Source organism: Mauremys reevesii, linkage group 1, assembly GCF_016161935.1.
Source record: "Mauremys reevesii isolate NIE-2019 linkage group 1, ASM1616193v1, whole genome shotgun sequence".
In the NCBI taxonomy this organism is placed as follows: Eukaryota; Metazoa; Chordata; order Testudines; family Geoemydidae; genus Mauremys; species Mauremys reevesii.
This window is the reverse complement of record NC_052623.1, coordinates 348,628,554-348,645,604: the sequence shown is the minus strand read 5'-3', so window position 1 is coordinate 348,645,604 and position 17,051 is coordinate 348,628,554. Positions and strand designations below refer to the sequence as shown.

The 17,051-nt window shown below is 38.7% G+C and overlaps 1 protein-coding gene across 2 annotated transcripts in view; it reads left to right on the top strand.

The window, feature by feature from the left end:
- TAF3 (TATA-box binding protein associated factor 3) overlaps nucleotides 1–17,051 on the top strand; it is a 136,270-nt gene that overhangs the window by 94,669 nt on the left and 24,550 nt on the right. For both annotated transcript variants that reach the window (XM_039519551.1, XM_039519552.1), the window contains exon 3: nucleotides 11,463–13,267. In XM_039519551.1, coding sequence (XP_039375485.1) covers nucleotides 11,463–13,267 — 1,805 coding nt within the window. The remainder of the gene's footprint in view (nucleotides 1–11,462; nucleotides 13,268–17,051) is intronic.

The window sequence follows — 17,051 nt, the reverse complement described above, 5'->3', positions numbered from 1 at the left end:
CAGCATTTTGAAACATAGGCAAAATAAGCAAAAGGAAATATTTCTTCACACAACACGCAGTCAACATGTAGAACTCGTTGCCATGGTATGTTTTGAAGCAAAAAGTATAACTGGTTTAAAAAAAAATTAGATAAGTACGTGGAGGGCAGGTTCATCAATGGCTATTAGCCAAGATGGTCAGGGACACAACCCCATGGTCTGGGTGTCCCTTAACCTCCAACTGCCAGAAGCTGGACTGGACAACAGGGGATGGATCACTCAATAAATTATCCTGTCTGTTCATTTTCTCTAAAGCTTCTGGCACTGGCCACTGTCAGAGACAAGATACTGGGCTAGATGGACTATTGATCTGACCCTGTATGGCTGTTCTTTTGATCATGATAATGCTGCCAGCATCTCCTTCTTCAGATCTGTCCTTAAGACCCACGTCTGTCACAGCATCTATAGGAAATCAGCTAAATAATGATGCCTAGCTTGAAGGACAGATTGGGCCTAGCTGACTCTTACTTCAAATATTTATAATAGCAAAATAAAGAAAATGCAAATATGTTCCTTAATATAGATTCATAGACTCTAGGACTGGAAGGGACCTCGAGAGGTCATCGAGTCCAGTCCCCTGCCCTCATGGTAGGACCAAATACTGTCTAATAAGTGCATGCCTTGGACTGTATCATCTCTCCTACCCTCTGTTTGTCTTAACAGGGTATAAACTCTTTGGGACAGACTTTGCATGCATTTGTATAGTGTCTAACACAATCGAGCCCTGATCCTGACTGGGGCTTCTTAGCTCTACAATATTCAATAATAGTTTGTCTCTTCAATATTCAGAGCACCTGAATGCCTGCAGGTAGGTTAAGAACTCATTTGTGAATGAAACCTAGGAAATTCAACAGTGTCAGATAAGAATTATTTGGCTAGCTTAGCTACTGCTAGAATAGTGTAGTAAATAGCCAGTTGTTTGTTTCTGGGCTAGCAAGAATAAGTAGTTTGCATATGAAATATTATAATGTTAATTAATGGATATCCTTAATACTGGATAGTAATAAGAGTCTGACATAAAATATTGTATTTTCAGCTATAATGGCATAGAGAATTTAAGGGAATTTATGTATAAAACTCTTTAAAAATATGTATATGAAGTCAGTGTATTTGTTTTTAGTGAGATCTGTGATACTTATTCCTCATTTTAAAAGTTCATCCAATAAGATTAGAAATGTAGGTGAAAAGGTTGACCATATGCTTCTTTTTGTCAAGAAAAATACATATAAAACCCTGGTATTACTTCTGAGAATTGTAAGATACAAATAATACTCTGTGGGTTTCAAGTCTTTAGATCAATAAATTTGATCTTTGCAAGAGGAACAGTACAGAATCTTAGATGTAATAGAATTCTCTTCCAGCAATACTTACAGGAAGATTATTAAAATACTCCAGATATTGACATTGTCTAAAGAGATCTACTTGTGCATATTTCTTTAAAGGAAAAAAAAACGCCTTAATACACAATATTACCATAGCTAGGCCCTATTATACTATTGTAATCATAGCTTAACCAAGAGCGGTGATTAACGATGGCAATTTATTGTATCTGACGAGGGGAGAAAATAGGAGATGTTGTCGTTATCATAAATCATATCATAAATAACCAAAGAGAAGCACTCAGAAAGCTTGTGTGGTGTCAGCAGCAAGGCCTTTCAGGCACGTTAGCCCAGGATGTAGCCATAGAAACCCCAAAGTCATATTGTTATCTTACTCTTGCTGCAGTTATGTGATACAACAGTATTAACATATAGATTAGGCCATTTATAATACTAGGTGTCATTTCAGGTTGGCTTGCTTATATAGCATTTTAGTTTTTTATTGTGCAGAATGTTAAGGAAACACTGCATTTTTACAGGTCAGTATATAGCCATTTATAACACATCAGCTTCACACCTCTGTCAGTCCTACTAATGTACTCTGTTATTGATTGGTTGTACTGTCTGAATTGTCATTGCCTAATTACCTTGTCTTTGCTAATAATTTCATTTTTAAAAAGTCAAATATGTTCTTTTTAAAGAAAGAAAATGTACACTTATGTGCATATACCAGACTGAGTTGTGTGCAGAGTGTCTTTCTATTGGAGCATAGGTAGGACAATGTAGTGAGGGAATTAAGCTATTATAAAAAGCATGCAAAATCTGTTTGTATTTGTAATTTGTCACTGAGGCCTTTGGCTCCAGTGCTGTGTATTTTAGTAATTGCCTCCAAACAAGGGGACTTTCAGAGTACACTATAGCTTGGCTATCGCAGGGAAGAAACGTTATCGAAAATTATTTGGAATGATGTCAAACAGACCAAAAAAAATAAAGGATCTAGTACAATATTGTGTTGTATATACGGAGACTGTGCCCAAGCTTTTCATTCTGTGGGTCACTTCTTAAGATAGACATCTTTTTATGGCTCCTTTCCCTTCCGATCCATAAAAGCTATGGGCCTGATTAATATTATATATATATATATATTATGTGTATATAAGGCCTACGTTATGGGGGCAAAGTAGAAGTAAATTCTTTCCTCTATGGGACCTTTTTAGTTTTTAGTACAAATTCTCATATTTTTGCCTGCAATATATTGCACAAATGTAGGATGTTTATTTTGTAAGATTAGATAGAGATTGTGAACTTCACTGATAACAATCTGCCATACTTTGTTTTTCACTCCTTACCAGGAAATTGGGTGTGTCATTTAAGAAGTCTGGGTAATGTAGTCTGACAAACATTTCCTGTTGTGTGAAATATTTATAATTAGAACCACCACTAGTGGGCATTCAAAAAAGCTACGTGCACATATTATACTTACAGCTGGAAGCTCCCGATGCTCTAAGCTCTTAGACATTGCAGTTTATTTCTGGTTTACTGTGTATTTGCTGCTACTCCTGCTTTGGTCTCCACAAATTTGATTGTGCTTGATTTTATTCCTAGGCGTGGCGGATTCAATTTTTTAAAATAATTTTGACATATATCAATGTTTATTTTAAGCATTTTTTTTTCAACTTTTGTTGATTTAAATTTTCACAGTTGCAAGAAATTATGAGAGGGGGTCAGAAAATAATTATTTAATGACAGTAGACGTTGACATTCAGAAAGTTACATCTTTATAACAGTTAAAACACAAATGGTCAACTTCAAATGTCAAAATATACAAAGTAAATATCCTTAAATGGAGTTCCAATAAGTTCTCAAGCAGCATTTTTGTTACTTTGCCTATCTGTAAATTTCAATTATTATTGATGGAATTGATTTGTCTGTATAGCGAAATTGACATTTACCAACAAAAATCTATTCCTTCCGTTTATACCAAAGAAACGTATAGAGGACTAACGGAGAACACAAAGAAGGCATATAAGGTGAAAAGTGGTGCTGGTTTTTAATCTTAATTGGTCTGGAAATTCATAAGTCATGGACTGGGTTACAGTTAGCATCAATATTTGAAGACTGATGGATGTTTCACCACTGTGACAGAAGGGGCTCCTTAGCCCACCTGGAAGTGCTTTGACAGCTTGAGTACTATGGGTAGAGGATTGACAAAGGAATGTGAAGCCTGTCACCTCTATTGAACAGCTTCCAGTCCAGCCCAGATTAAGACTAGTGACAGAAAGTTAACATCTAAACATTTGGGCCAAGATTTTTAAATGTGACTATTGATTTTGGATGCGCCAATATTTTGGTTATTTAACTGATACACCTCAAACAAGGGCTGATTTACAGAAAGTGTTGAGCACCTGCTCTCTGAAAAACAGGTCCCTTTAAGGTGTTTAAGGTAGGCACCCAGAATCACTAGCCAGTCTGGAAAAATCTTGATTTCTGTATATAAATGTGTCGTTTCAGTCCAGTGTACATATGGCTACATTATAACAACTGTTATCACAGACAGAATGAACTTACTGGCAGGCTCAGCACAAAGCTCAAAGTCTCAAGGAACACAAACTTCCCTTCTTCCCTGCCCCCAAAGGTGGTCCCAGGAATGAGAGATTGAGGAACACTAGTGATGTGGTGTGAGAGAAGTCTACCAACACAGTATCTGTTTCGTAGATAAATTGTTGGCTTCGGTCTTTAATTCTGGTCACTTGGTACTTTTGATAGGTACTAAAATGTACAAAATTCACAGGAGTAAACATGGCATCATTTTAAGTTCATATTGCACAGTAAGAATCTTGGTGAGGGAGGTTTAGATTTAATATGCCTTTAGGAAGTCGGGATATTATTTTGCTACTCTTCTATCAATTTCTCTTAGTGAGTACAAGCACATTTTCTAGTTACTTTGGGAAAGTGCCATAGTTATTACAAGTTAGATAAAAGCTATTGTGCCGTAAGAAAACAACATTCAACTTTTAACAAAAGTCTGGTACTTTGATTTAGATAATATAGTGGCTGGGATGTTATAGTTATGATTCATTCTAAGTCCTTGTCTTCAATAGCTTAAAACTTTTCTCCAAAATTATCTTTTGGCTTAATCTCATGCTTTATCTCGGGCAATAGGTGAGTGTGTGTGTGTGTGTGTGTTTGAGTTTGAAGAAAATTGTTCAGCCATTGTTGAGTCCGGGCATGAAAAAATGTTTTTCACATGTTAGGAAAAATTGCCAGCTTCTTTCTTGCTCTTGCTTCAGAATATAAAATTTAAATCTTGACCTGTATCTGGTCCTCAGTGAGGAATGTGTGCTTTGTCAGGTTAGAGGAAAATGATTAGGAAATAGATAGTATTTCTGTTTCAGGTCTGCTAAATTATCTCCATTCATGAATACTAAATTCACTGAAAATTAAGAAATGTTCAAGTGAAAATAGCATACCAGACATGTAGGGTCTGCTGTCTACCTTACTAATCAAAGTGTAACTCAAAATAGAGCTGCATGCTTCTTCAACTTTGAGACTCTCTGCACACAGCCAGCTGATCCTCCTATGTAGCCCCTTGAAGGAAGGAGCAGAAAGAGCTCAACAAGTCTGCCAGCCTTATTGCCAAACTCTGACATTTGCAATCTCAACATTTGGGTGCTCCCCAGAGTGCACTACACAGTGGGAAATACCCCCAGTGAACAGTCCAGTATGTAAAATAAATGTGCCTTTATTTAGCATCTTTTGCAAACTCTGCTAAAATGTTGTGGGTAAAGATTTTGAATATAAAAAAGACAAGCACTTACCGATCTCATAGAAACTATCTGATCTCTTTAACATATTTTAACAATTTATCTTACTGGGTCTGGTATTATAGCTGGTATGGTGTATTTGGGAGGTTAAAGCTATCACTAAATACAATAAGACAAAATATTAAATTCATGCAAATAAGCGGTGTTAGTTTATGTGGAAACTAACCGCCTGGCCTTTTTGCATTTAATATCTTAACAGTAACATTGCATCAGTTTGTTTTTGTTCATAATAGTAAAAGCATTGTGGGTATGTTCTGTTCAGTGTGTATTGTCTGTCCACCTCTGTGCCAATTTCAGATGATATGACTCTCCTACGGCTCTCAGCTGAGGGACTTCCTTCTGTTCTACATAGGTACTTATTTGGCTTTTTTCACCACAATATATGAGCTTTTCACAATAATTGAATTATGTTTGATTCTCCATTTGATAAAAGGGAACTGAGACACAGGGTAGGTTAAGTGACTTACCCGCTGTCACCTAGTAAGTATGTAACTGAGCCAGGAGCTGAACAGAGTCTTGTGTCCTGGTCCAGTGGTATGTCCACTAGATTCTCCTGTCCTCAAGTTGTGAGCTTGTGCTCTGAGCTCTGGAGCTCCTAAGTATAATAGCTGGTTATGTCCAAAAGTATGGTCATTGTATATGCATGTCATTATTTTCCCTACTTGAATGTAGGCTGATGCATACCTCTTAATTCCAGAGTTCAGTGCATTCTCCCCATTTGATAGCTGCCTGCCACCTTTTCATCTTACCTTCACCTGAAAGAATAAAACTCCGCTTTCTCTGTATTAGGCAGCCGGGGGTTGCTGAAAGAGGAATGTAACTAGCCCTACCACTAGCCCTGTCTCAGAAATCAAGACAGTTTCGGTGCTACTGTGCCTTTGTGTCAACTTTAAGGACAAATAGTCCTGACATCACCGTGAACTTGGAAACTCATCATAGAAGTGCTGAGAGCTGCTGTCCTACTACCGACCCACAGCCAAATGACCAAGTTATGTATTCAATAACCACTTGGCCTTTAAGAGTAGGTCAACACAGCAGCTGAGAGGGGAACAGACGCATGCTAGCTCTGCTCAAGCTAAGTGCTAAAAATACCAGTGTGGCTGCAGCAGCACAAGCTAGCTGCCAGAGGGGTTTGTATGTGGGCATACTGCTCTTTTTAGCTTGAGCTGAGCTAATGCATGTCTGTCTACCCATGCTGGGAAGCATTCCCCCAGCTGCTCCGTAGACATATCCTAACAGACCATGTTGCTGTAAAGAAACATGGTGCACAAAGGAAAAAACTTTGTGCCTCTTTAAATGCTTTTGTTAAATAAGGTTCAGCAGCTTTCATCTTTTTGCTGATTTAAAACTGTTCATCTTAAATAAAAAATTCCAACATTCAGTAAATGAGACCACCATGTAAAAAAGTTGACACATTCTTACTGCTTGTACTGATGCTTCTCTAGTTCCTTCTATCCAAGGATCTTAAATAATACATTTAAGCTGAGCCTTACAACATGACTGGGAAGTAGGTGAAATTATCCTTATTTTACAGATGGGGAAACCAAGGTACATAGAGATGGTGACTTGCCCAAGGTCAGAGAGCAGTTTTGTGGCAGAGCCAAAATAGAGCTCAGATCCCCTGGCTTCCATGTTCCTTAACCTAAAGATAATCCATTCTTCCTTTCATGAATGTGAGAGACTGACCACATTAGGTAGGATCAGGCAGTGCACAAGCTTCCCTCATCTTCTAATACACTACATTCAGAATTGCTGTCCTAATAGTGGACTTCACAAGAGTGGTGGGCTGACTGCTGTCTGATTGTTTGACTTGGGTGGTGGAGAAATCCACATTCACGGTCAGACTGAGAGTACTAAGCGACATTTGAACCAAGATACTATAGAGGTGAACAGCTAGTTTAATAAACAATTTCTCAGTATAGCCTTAGTAATGTGTGTACTAATATTGATTCAGCACTCCCTCGACTTACAAAAATATCTGTAATCTTGAAAAACCTCCCAAACAGCTCTAGTCTCCTTTCAGTGCAGGAGAGAGTTATTAGGGCAGATGGCTGAGGTGATATCCATTTGACCTGTAGATGCTGACTCGGGAGTAGTACCGTTCATAAGGTGGTTGGAGATAGGGGGAGATCACAGCAAAAGAGAGTTAAAAGCAGTTCAGTTTACAAAGGATTGCACACTGAATGGGGCCTGATAGCGACTGATATAGCTAAGGGTGAAAAATAGTTGCATTATAATCCATCCCTCCACATTTTCAAATACTCATAATATTGTCAAGCAAATTACCTTTTCAGGGTGACATTTTTCCATACTTTGGTCTTTGCCCCAATGTGAATTTGTTTGAAGGAAAAGGGTCCAGTAGTTTTTGAGTGAGAGGAGAGTTGAGAGATCAGACTTTCTCTATTAAAAAATCGTATCTGATTTTCCAACTAGCCCACAGTAAAATGGCTCAGGTCTGAAAGTTGCCAACTGGCAGGAAAATAGCCCTCATGGAGGATCATTAGATGGCCTTGTTCCAAGTGAAATTTGGGTTTTATTTGACTGAAATATGGGTGTTTCCAGATTGCCACCTGAGCATGTCCAAAGAGCACTGTGTGTGTCAATAGTAGGGCTGGCTGGAAAACCACACTTCCATTTTACAAAAGAAAATTTGAGGTTTTGACATAAGTTTTTATTCCATGGTGGAACAAAAATGAGAGCTTTTTTAAAATGTTCATGAAAAGAGAGACTGACCCATCCCAGAAAGCCAATAGCGCAGTAGTTAAGGCATTGATGTGGGAGACCCAGCTTCAAACATGTACTCCAAATCAAGCAGAGCAGGGACTTGAATCTTGAACTCTCACATCCCAGGCAATGGCCATAAACATTTGGCTACTGGCTGTTCCGGGGTGGGGATCGTTCTCTCTCTGTTTGGTTCTAACCAGAAATTCCACACTGTACCTGAGAAACCTTCCTGACAAGTTGTGTTGAAACTGGCCATTTCCACAAAAAGATTGTTCCAACAAACCAGTATTTTCCAATGAGAAACGTTTTGTCAGAAAAATTCCCAACCAGCCCGAGTCATTAGTTAAATGCTTATGAACCTCCGGAACAATTCAGGGGACTATGAACTTGCCCATACAATTTTCCAGGGGAATCACAGTTCTTATAAAAAGGCTGGTGGGTTGTTCTGTTACCAAGTTGGCTTTGTGGTTTACAACAATGTGCATGAGGCTAGGAGAAAAGAGGCTCTCAGTTCTAGTCTTGCTTTTGCAGACTGAGCTTTAATAGTCTCTGCACTTCCCAAACCTCATTTATTGAGACGTCACTCAAACCCCAGTGGTGATAAAATATCATCACCCTATTTTACAGATAAGGCAACAAAAGTGCCAAGGGGTTAAGTGAGTCACCCAAGGTCACATAGAAAGCTGGAACTAGATCCCAGATACCTGATGTGATGGATTGAAGGACTCAAATTCAATATGTAGAAGGTTGGAAATGCTTAGGTACTGCTCTGATGGATGCTAAAGAAGACCCTAAGATGGGTAGGTTGTCTCAGACCTCTGAGTTCCATTTATTGGCTTTCCAGACAGGATTTCAAAAACGGAAGCTCCTTTGGCTGTGTGTGGACTTAATGTGTCTTGTAGGAGTACAAAATTCCTGCCTCCATTCCCTAAACTGTTATGCAGAACTCTGTGCAGCGTGGCTATTCCCCTTAATTCCAGAAGCTGTTGTATTCCATGGTGCTGTATGGATATAATGTGAGAGGTGCCTGGGATGAAAGAAGTTCTGTCAATGTAAAATATTCCACTGTTCTCTGTTAGGGCATGCTATATCAGCTGTTTAACTGGGACACCGAGTGGAAATCTTTGGCGCGGGAATGTTTGGTTTTCCTAGTAAATGTAAATATCTTTCAAAACCCTTTTCAGACTATGAGCAATGTTGGTTGCTGCAGCTTTTTTTCTTGTTTTTAATTAATGCAAAATATACCTCCACATATCTCATTTTATCCATATAAAACATTTTATGTCCACCCTAAAAGGAGAATGATAACATTCCTTGCCTCTCATATCATTTTGGATTTGGCTGTGTTGTGTTTTCACTCTTGTAACCATGATAAGTAGATAGTTTTGACTTTCAAGTGCAATGGTGCTGTTGAACTTCATCTTGTTTTCTTTTTACTTAGGGTATTTAAAACAAAAATAAACTGCTGATGGGGACCCATGCATAATGGGGCTGGGAGGAAGTAGACACAGCACCCCACAGCGTGGTTGCCATCAATGCTGTATAACGATCTAATATTTATTCCTCCTTCATCTCATGCCAGTTTGGAACATAAGGGCAGAGCTTATTCATACAGCAAGGCAGACCGAGATTGAAACTGATTTGATGATCCTGAAACATAAACCATCAGTTAGATCTATTTGTAGCTGGTGCAGACTCAGTCAACAGTGATCTGTCAGTTTTCCCTTCTAATATTTAAAAAATAGGATGTGAATGCCCAGCCAAGCAAACCTAACTCCTAACACTTTCTGTTTTTCATGGAAGGCTTTATACTCGAGCAAAGTTTCCACTCTGGGCTGGCTGCTGTAAATCCTCTGGGCCCTGGCAAAAGCCAGAATTGCCAGCTTATTTTACTTAATTTGCGATGCTGGCAAGATTCATGCTTCAGCCCAGGACTCTTGACTCAACTCTCCTAAATCAGGATATTGACACATTACAGTAGAGAAACATCAGCTCAGAAAACCTGAAAATAAACTCTTCCAAAAGGGGTTTTTTTTTTTTAAAAAAGAGCATCTTATTAAATGGCTTTAAACAATTTCAGCATTTTATTTCAGTTTTTAAATATTTATTAAAAAGACAGCCCCGCTCACTTAAAAAGGGCAGCTTTTTTTATATTTCACCACAACAAACAATTTGTACTGTAGGGTGACTAGATGTTCTGATTTTATAGGGGCAGTCCCAATTTTGGGAACTTTTTCTTATATAGGCACTTATTACCCCCCTCCCCTCCTGTCCCGATGTTTTACACTTTCTATCTGGTCACCCTATTGTACTGTGTCCTTCATCCAAGAGTCTTAAAACACCTTCCAAATATAATATAAACCTCCCCACACCCCTGTGAGAAAAGGTAAATGTTGTGCCATTTTTGCAGGTGAGTAAACTGAGGCATGGAGGTTAAGTGACTTAGTGCTTGTGTACATGGGGAAAATGTACTTATTTAAGAGTGTCCACATGGCGTGTTATACTGGTGTAATCCTAACAGTGTAATCATATCAGTATAGTTATGCTGGTAACATTTCCCAATATACACGAACCCTTACTGGAAGAGCAATAAACAGTATGGGTAGAGCTTAGTCCTCTGTTTTAACCATTAGGCTATGGTGTTGCAAGAAAAACATGGAGAAAGTATGTTTAAGTGGACAAAAGGACTCATGTTGGGAGCTATATTCATGGTGAACAAGAAATGTACAAATAGTTTCTCTGAAAGTATGAAAGAAAATCATATATTACTCTTATATGTTAACTGACAATCAAAAATCTGTGGGCATACAAATAAGGCATACATTTAAAATGTACTGGATTTTATTTAATTGGATGTACACTTTGTGATTTGTTCTATTATAATAGAAAACCTTGTTACTATTCCCTTCCACGTTTTTTTTTTTTAATGAATCAGCCAGGTGCTTGTGTGTGTTTGTAATCCAAGCAACTCGAATGGGTTACGGTGAGATTCCGAGAGAGTGAGAGAGACTAATATGTGATTGAGAACTTTCCTCTTATGGTATACAAAATGTTTGGCTGCAGTATCATTCAATGATACCAGTATCATTTCACTATATTTTTGGGTGAGCTTTTAGCACTCATTAATTGTCCAAAGTCCTGACAAATTGACCAAGTCCTAGTCATAGAACAGGTGAAGCAAAATACAGCAGCAGGGGAAATTCCCTTCACTGCCCTGTCAATGTGCCTCAAACCTGTTCTGGAGGGTCTTTCTTTATGGTTGAGACATACCTTCAAGCCCATTTGATCCTGGGTTTTAGACTTCCAACAAGGGTTCCAGTTTTAGTGTCAGTTGTGAAGATGGATTTTGTATTGCAGACAGACGTCTGCCAGTCACTAAATGTAATTGCTCCACTCGCTTCATGTAGGTCACTGAACAGGTAGCAGATGATGATAACGTTGAGCCAAATACAGTTTGAATGCTGTTTTGATGCTTATTAATTTCCAATAATTTATTTGTTTCTGTATAACATATTTTTAAAGTATTCCAGTAACTTTTTTTTATTTCTTATAACAGAGGAGGAAGAGGAACAGGTACCCACTGATGGAGGTACATCAGCAGAAGCCATGCAGGTTCCCTTGGAAGAGGAAGGAGAGATGGAAGAGGATGAGGCAGTTAATGATGAAAACTTCTTGAGCAAGAGACCCTTAGAAAGTCCTGAAGCTGAGGAAATGCCTGCTATGAAACGACCAAAACTAGCTATCACTAAAGGGGACATCATTGACGGAGCATTGGAGCCACGAGAACCTCTCAGTTCAATAAACACTCAAAAGGTGCCACCAATGCTTTCTCCAGTTCATGTTCAAGATAGTACAGATTTAGCCCCTCCTTCACCAGAACCACCGATGTTGGCTCCCATTGCAAAATCACAAATGCCAGCTCCTAAAGCATTAGAATCAAAACCATTTGCACCTAAAACAAAGGCCAAAACTGGTTCTCCAGGACAGAAGACTAAATTGCCTAAAGCTACTCCAGCACCAGTAGTTATTGGAAGTCCCATACGCTCACCAAAAACTGGATCCAAAGAGAAAAAATCACCAGGTCGTGCCAAAAGTCCAAAAAGTCCGAAAAGTCCAAAGGTTCCTGCTCATGTTTCCCAAGTGGCAGTCAAGCCTGAAACCCCAAGTAGAACCCCTTTGGCTGCATTATGTGAAAAGATGGGAAAAGAGAACATCCAAGTAAAACAAGGGCAAACACCACCTGAGCCTGGGAAACAAAATAGTGAAAATCCATCTAAGAAAGTGGCAGTGATGGACAAGACCATTGATGATTCAATTGATGCTGTGATTGCCCGTGCATGTGCAGAACGAGAACCTGATCCGTTTGAGTTTTCCTCTGGTTCAGAATCAGAGGGGGAAATTTTTACCAGCCCTAAAAGACTTTCTGTTTCAGAAACTCCAACTCCTAAAGCTTCTGTTTCTGCTAACAGTCTAAATAAGATAGGAGCCACCCCAATGCCTCCCTCGGGTGGGACTTCAAGCTCAGACATTTCATGGACAATGGATGACTCAATTGATGAGGTCATTCGAAAAGCAAAGATGGGGTCACCTTCTAATCCACCTCCAAACTTTCCTTATTTCTCCTCTCCTTCTGCTTCACCACCAACACCGGAACCTCTGCTCAAAGTCTATGAGGAGAAAACCAAGCTGGCCTCATCAGTAGAAGTGAAAAAGAAGTTGAAAAAAGAGCTGAAGACAAAAATGAAAAAGAAAGAAAAACAAAAAGACAAAGAGAAAAATAAAGACAAAAGCAAAGATAAGGATAAAAACAAGGAGAAGGATAAAGACATAGGAACCAAGGAAGCAAAGTTTCAATGGAAAGACCTCCTCAAAGATGATGACCTCGATCCCTATAAGTTCAAAATGAAGGACTTTGATGATGTTGATACAAAAATGAAGTTGAAAGATGGCAATACCAAAAAAGAGAGAGAGAAGCATAAAGATAAGAAGAAAGATAAAGAAAAAGGCAAGAAAGATAAAGATAAGAAAGACAAAGAGAAAATTAAAGATAAAGGTAAGGAAGATAAGATAAAGGGTCCCTCGGCACCTCTTGTGTTGCCTCCCAAAGAAATGCCTTTGCCTTTGTTTAGCACCCCTACCGCCATGAGACTTCCTACCATGTTGACTTCCTTGTCCACAATGCTTCCTGAAAAACTGTTTGAGGAAAAAGAGAAGCCTAAAGAGAAGAAGAAAGACAAAAAAGAGAAGAAAAAAAAGAAGGAAAGGGAGAAGGACAAAGAAAAGGAAAAGAAGGAGAAGGAAAAGGAGAGAAAGGAGAAAGAAAAGAAAGACAAAGAAAAAGAAAAACACAAACATGACAAAGTAAGCTGTTTAGATGGTATTAACATGTTACATGTAAGAAATTATTTACATTTGCTCCCACACTTTCTTATCACAAAATTTTGCTTTCTAGGAAAATTTAATGGAAAAATGCTAATAGATGACCTGGCTTTATTTTATGACAAGTCACCTAAGTTAAAACAGGGTATGATGTAAATTTCTGGGTTTGTCCAACAGTACCAGACAGATCCTCTTTAGTTTTAGATTTGCCAAATGTTTGTTGAATTCAGTTTTGCAAAACTGAAATTTGGGATTGTCTGAGATCAATTTACATCTGACCCACCTGAGCTACCAGGGTTCCAGCATTGACTAACTGGCCTTCACTGATAAAGGTGACTCCTCTAGGTCAGAGTTTAGACAGATTTACAGCACTGTGTAAGGAAGCTTATATGCTACAATTAATTTTTTAGTCTCTAAGGTGCCACTAGTACTCCTATTCCTTTTGAAGCTTATATAGTCATTGCTGCACATTTGTTCCATAGATTAATAGACTTCTGATTGTAGGGCTATCAATCCAACAGCTTTCTCGTGCGCTCTAAATTCAGTTTTTGGTTTTTGGAGTTAGTAAAATTCCACAGCCTGCTGGAAAAATTGGTAGATATAAGGTATAATGATAAGCAGTGTTAGCTTGAATTATGGATTTAGTCAATACTTACCTATCCAAGCTCTAGTAGTTCTTCTGAAGGCAAAAAATATTTCTAAATAAGCCTCAGGTTCCTTGCTACTGATCATCCCGATTGTACAGTATGGCCACAAGTTTCTCTCTTAGCAAGACACCAAACTTGTTTTCCCCATTGATCAAGCACAGTAATATTTTTTTTTTCAAAACATAGTCATTATGGCCTAAATGTTCAAAAGTGGCCTCATTTTGAGTGCTTTATTTTAGTCACTAGAGCCTGATTTTCAAAGGGCTGAGCACCTACAGCTCTTATTGACTTAGGAAAGTCTATAGAATCATAGAAATGCAGGGCACTGCCCCATTAAAGCCACTTTCTACCCACCCCAGTTTTGTTAATTGATGTAGATCAGGTTACAGCCTACTCTTGATTTTATTTATATATGTGTGTGTGTGTGTGTATATATATATATATATATATATATATATATATATATATATATATATATATACACACACACACACACACACACACACACACACACACAATTTTGCTCTTCTCCTTGTCTACACTGACTAGCTTTAAATGTGCCCAGCTTTGCAGCAAATACACGGTCAGCATAAATGCCTGATCTTGGGAGTCCACCCCCTGCCATTGCAAGAGATTATAGTCTGTTGTCTTCTTTCTAGTTTTTGAGCAATAAATCTCGCAAAAATTGGCAAACATAGCTTTTCAGTTTAGACTCCAGACATTCTGGAGAATTAACTTCCCTCATAGAATCATCGGACTGGAAGGGACCTCGAGAGGTCATCTAGTCCAGTCCCCTGCATCATGGAAGACTTGATGATGGTCACGGTTTTGTTCTACCTGTCCATATTCATTTATCTGACTTTCAGGCTACTGCAACATACACAGAATACGTTTCATGGATTCTGTAGTCTGTGTGCATGACACCTCTTCCTCTGTAAATCTGGGACATTTTGGCCCTATTGCCCCAAAGATTTTAACGACGAGTAAAATGCAGACAAAAAAGATCTTGACCATTCTTCACACATTACATGGCCTAATAAATACATAACTATTTTTTATGTTTTCTGCTTATTTCTGTTCTTAATTTACTTTAGAGCAATACAATGTATACACAAAGGAGTCTGAACTATTAAAGATTTCTTATAGTCTCAAATATATATTTTAATGAAAGGAGTTCAATGGTAATAAAAACTTGGTCAGATTAAATTGACAAAGCTGCCCATTACCTTGGCAAAAAGTCCCTGTCAAAAGATAAACTTTAAAGCTAGAATGCATGAAAGACTCCCTAGATAGAATTAAAATTTAAACTGATTCTTGATAGATAAGCTTTTTTTAAATCCACCTCTTTGCTGCAAGTCAGGATTTTAAAAATAAATTTCCCCTTTAAATCTCTTGAGCGATTTTCATTTTTTGCAAGGCCGCTCTGCTGGTGTCCTGGAAAAATGGAGAGTTAGAGCTTTATCAGTTGGTGCCCTGAGGTATGTGGCAAAGAAGCTAAATCCTTGAAGATTAGCAAAAAAAAATGCAGCACATGGCAATAAGGGGCTTATATGACTACTAGTATTAGTTCAGGTGAAAGAAGTATTGCTTATACATAAAACTGGACAAATCCACTGACAATGTATTTTTAGTTAGCTACAAAGGAGTCTTATATTGCTGGACTTTACCTCTTTGGTGATTTGGGAAGCTTAGTAATCCACTGTAAATACTCTTCTGCTGGCCCCAATTCCCAGTATTACTCCAGAATGCTGCTCTTTCATTTTAACCCCTAAAAGCACATGTTTCCTTAATTTAGCTTTTAGATCACACAATGGCTTACTTAACCAGCAGTTGTGCTGTAAGTGCAAATGATCAAGTTACTCCCTGGACACTTAACATTCCATGACGCGTCCATTTAAGAGACATAAGAATGACCTGAAAGATGAGTGGTGTTCCTAGGAAGTCTCTCCACATTATAAACTTGATTATTTTTTTTAAATGTCAAATGTGTTAGATCATGTAATAAAGAAGTTAGTGAATGTTTGTGTGTTTAGAAAAACAGTGTTAGCACTAGACAATATATGGCAGTGAGTAACATTTCTAATTTAGAGTACTGTTTTGTTATAACCAGGTTTTGTTAAGTTAGTGTGATTTCATATCTTAGTTTTGATTTATTTTTTTAAATATATTTTGTTAATGTATTTCCTGCAACTGTATGCCAAAATGGTTGGCAGATAAATGCAGGGCAGTCCACAATATATTGCATATAGGACACAAAAAAAGTCGCAGCATGAAGCCTTGGCATGCTTAATAAATTAAGGCATTCAGTCACAAGACCTAAGAGGAAGAGGGGGAATGATGATGATTATTCATGACTAGACTGAGACTATAGGATCTGCCATGAGCATTGTTATTTTGCCCCTGGAGTAACCTAGGAGGGAGATTGTGATTTAGTTTCCCCACTGCTCGAGGGAGGAGTAACTAGGGTGACCAGTGTGAAAAATCGGGACGGGGGGTGGGAGTAATAGGCTTCTATATAAGAAAAAGCCTCAAATATCAGGACTGTCCCTATAAAATCAGGACATCTGGTCACCCTAGGAGTAACCTGCATTGTGTATAGATCCTGCACACTGACAGATCTATGTGGTATGGAAGTGGAGCTCCGTGGAGCCTGCTTCCCCTCCCCCATAGCTACCTGTGATGCTGGTAGCTGGCACAAAGAAGTAAGGGGGCTCTGTACGCCCCACCATGCTGGCACAGAATCCAGGCCATGATTTGGCCCTTATTTATTTGTTACAGTAGCACCCAAAGACCCCAACCAAGATTTGAACCCTCTTGTGCTGGGTGCTGTGCACACACAGAGACAGTCCCTGCCCCAAACAGGCTACAGTCTAAGTAGTCAAGACAACAAATGATAGGCATGGGGATGTGAAATGATTTATGCAGTGTCACACAGCAGATCTGTGGCTGAGCCAGGAACAGTACCCACATCTCCTGAGTCCAGTCCAGTTCCCTGTTCACTGGACCAAATTGCATTTAACGGAGACAGATAGAACGCAATTAAGAGAGACATAAGGGGAAGAGAGAGAGAGCGAGCAAGGCCATTCCACACAGCAGGAACTGCAGAGAAGAAAACGCCT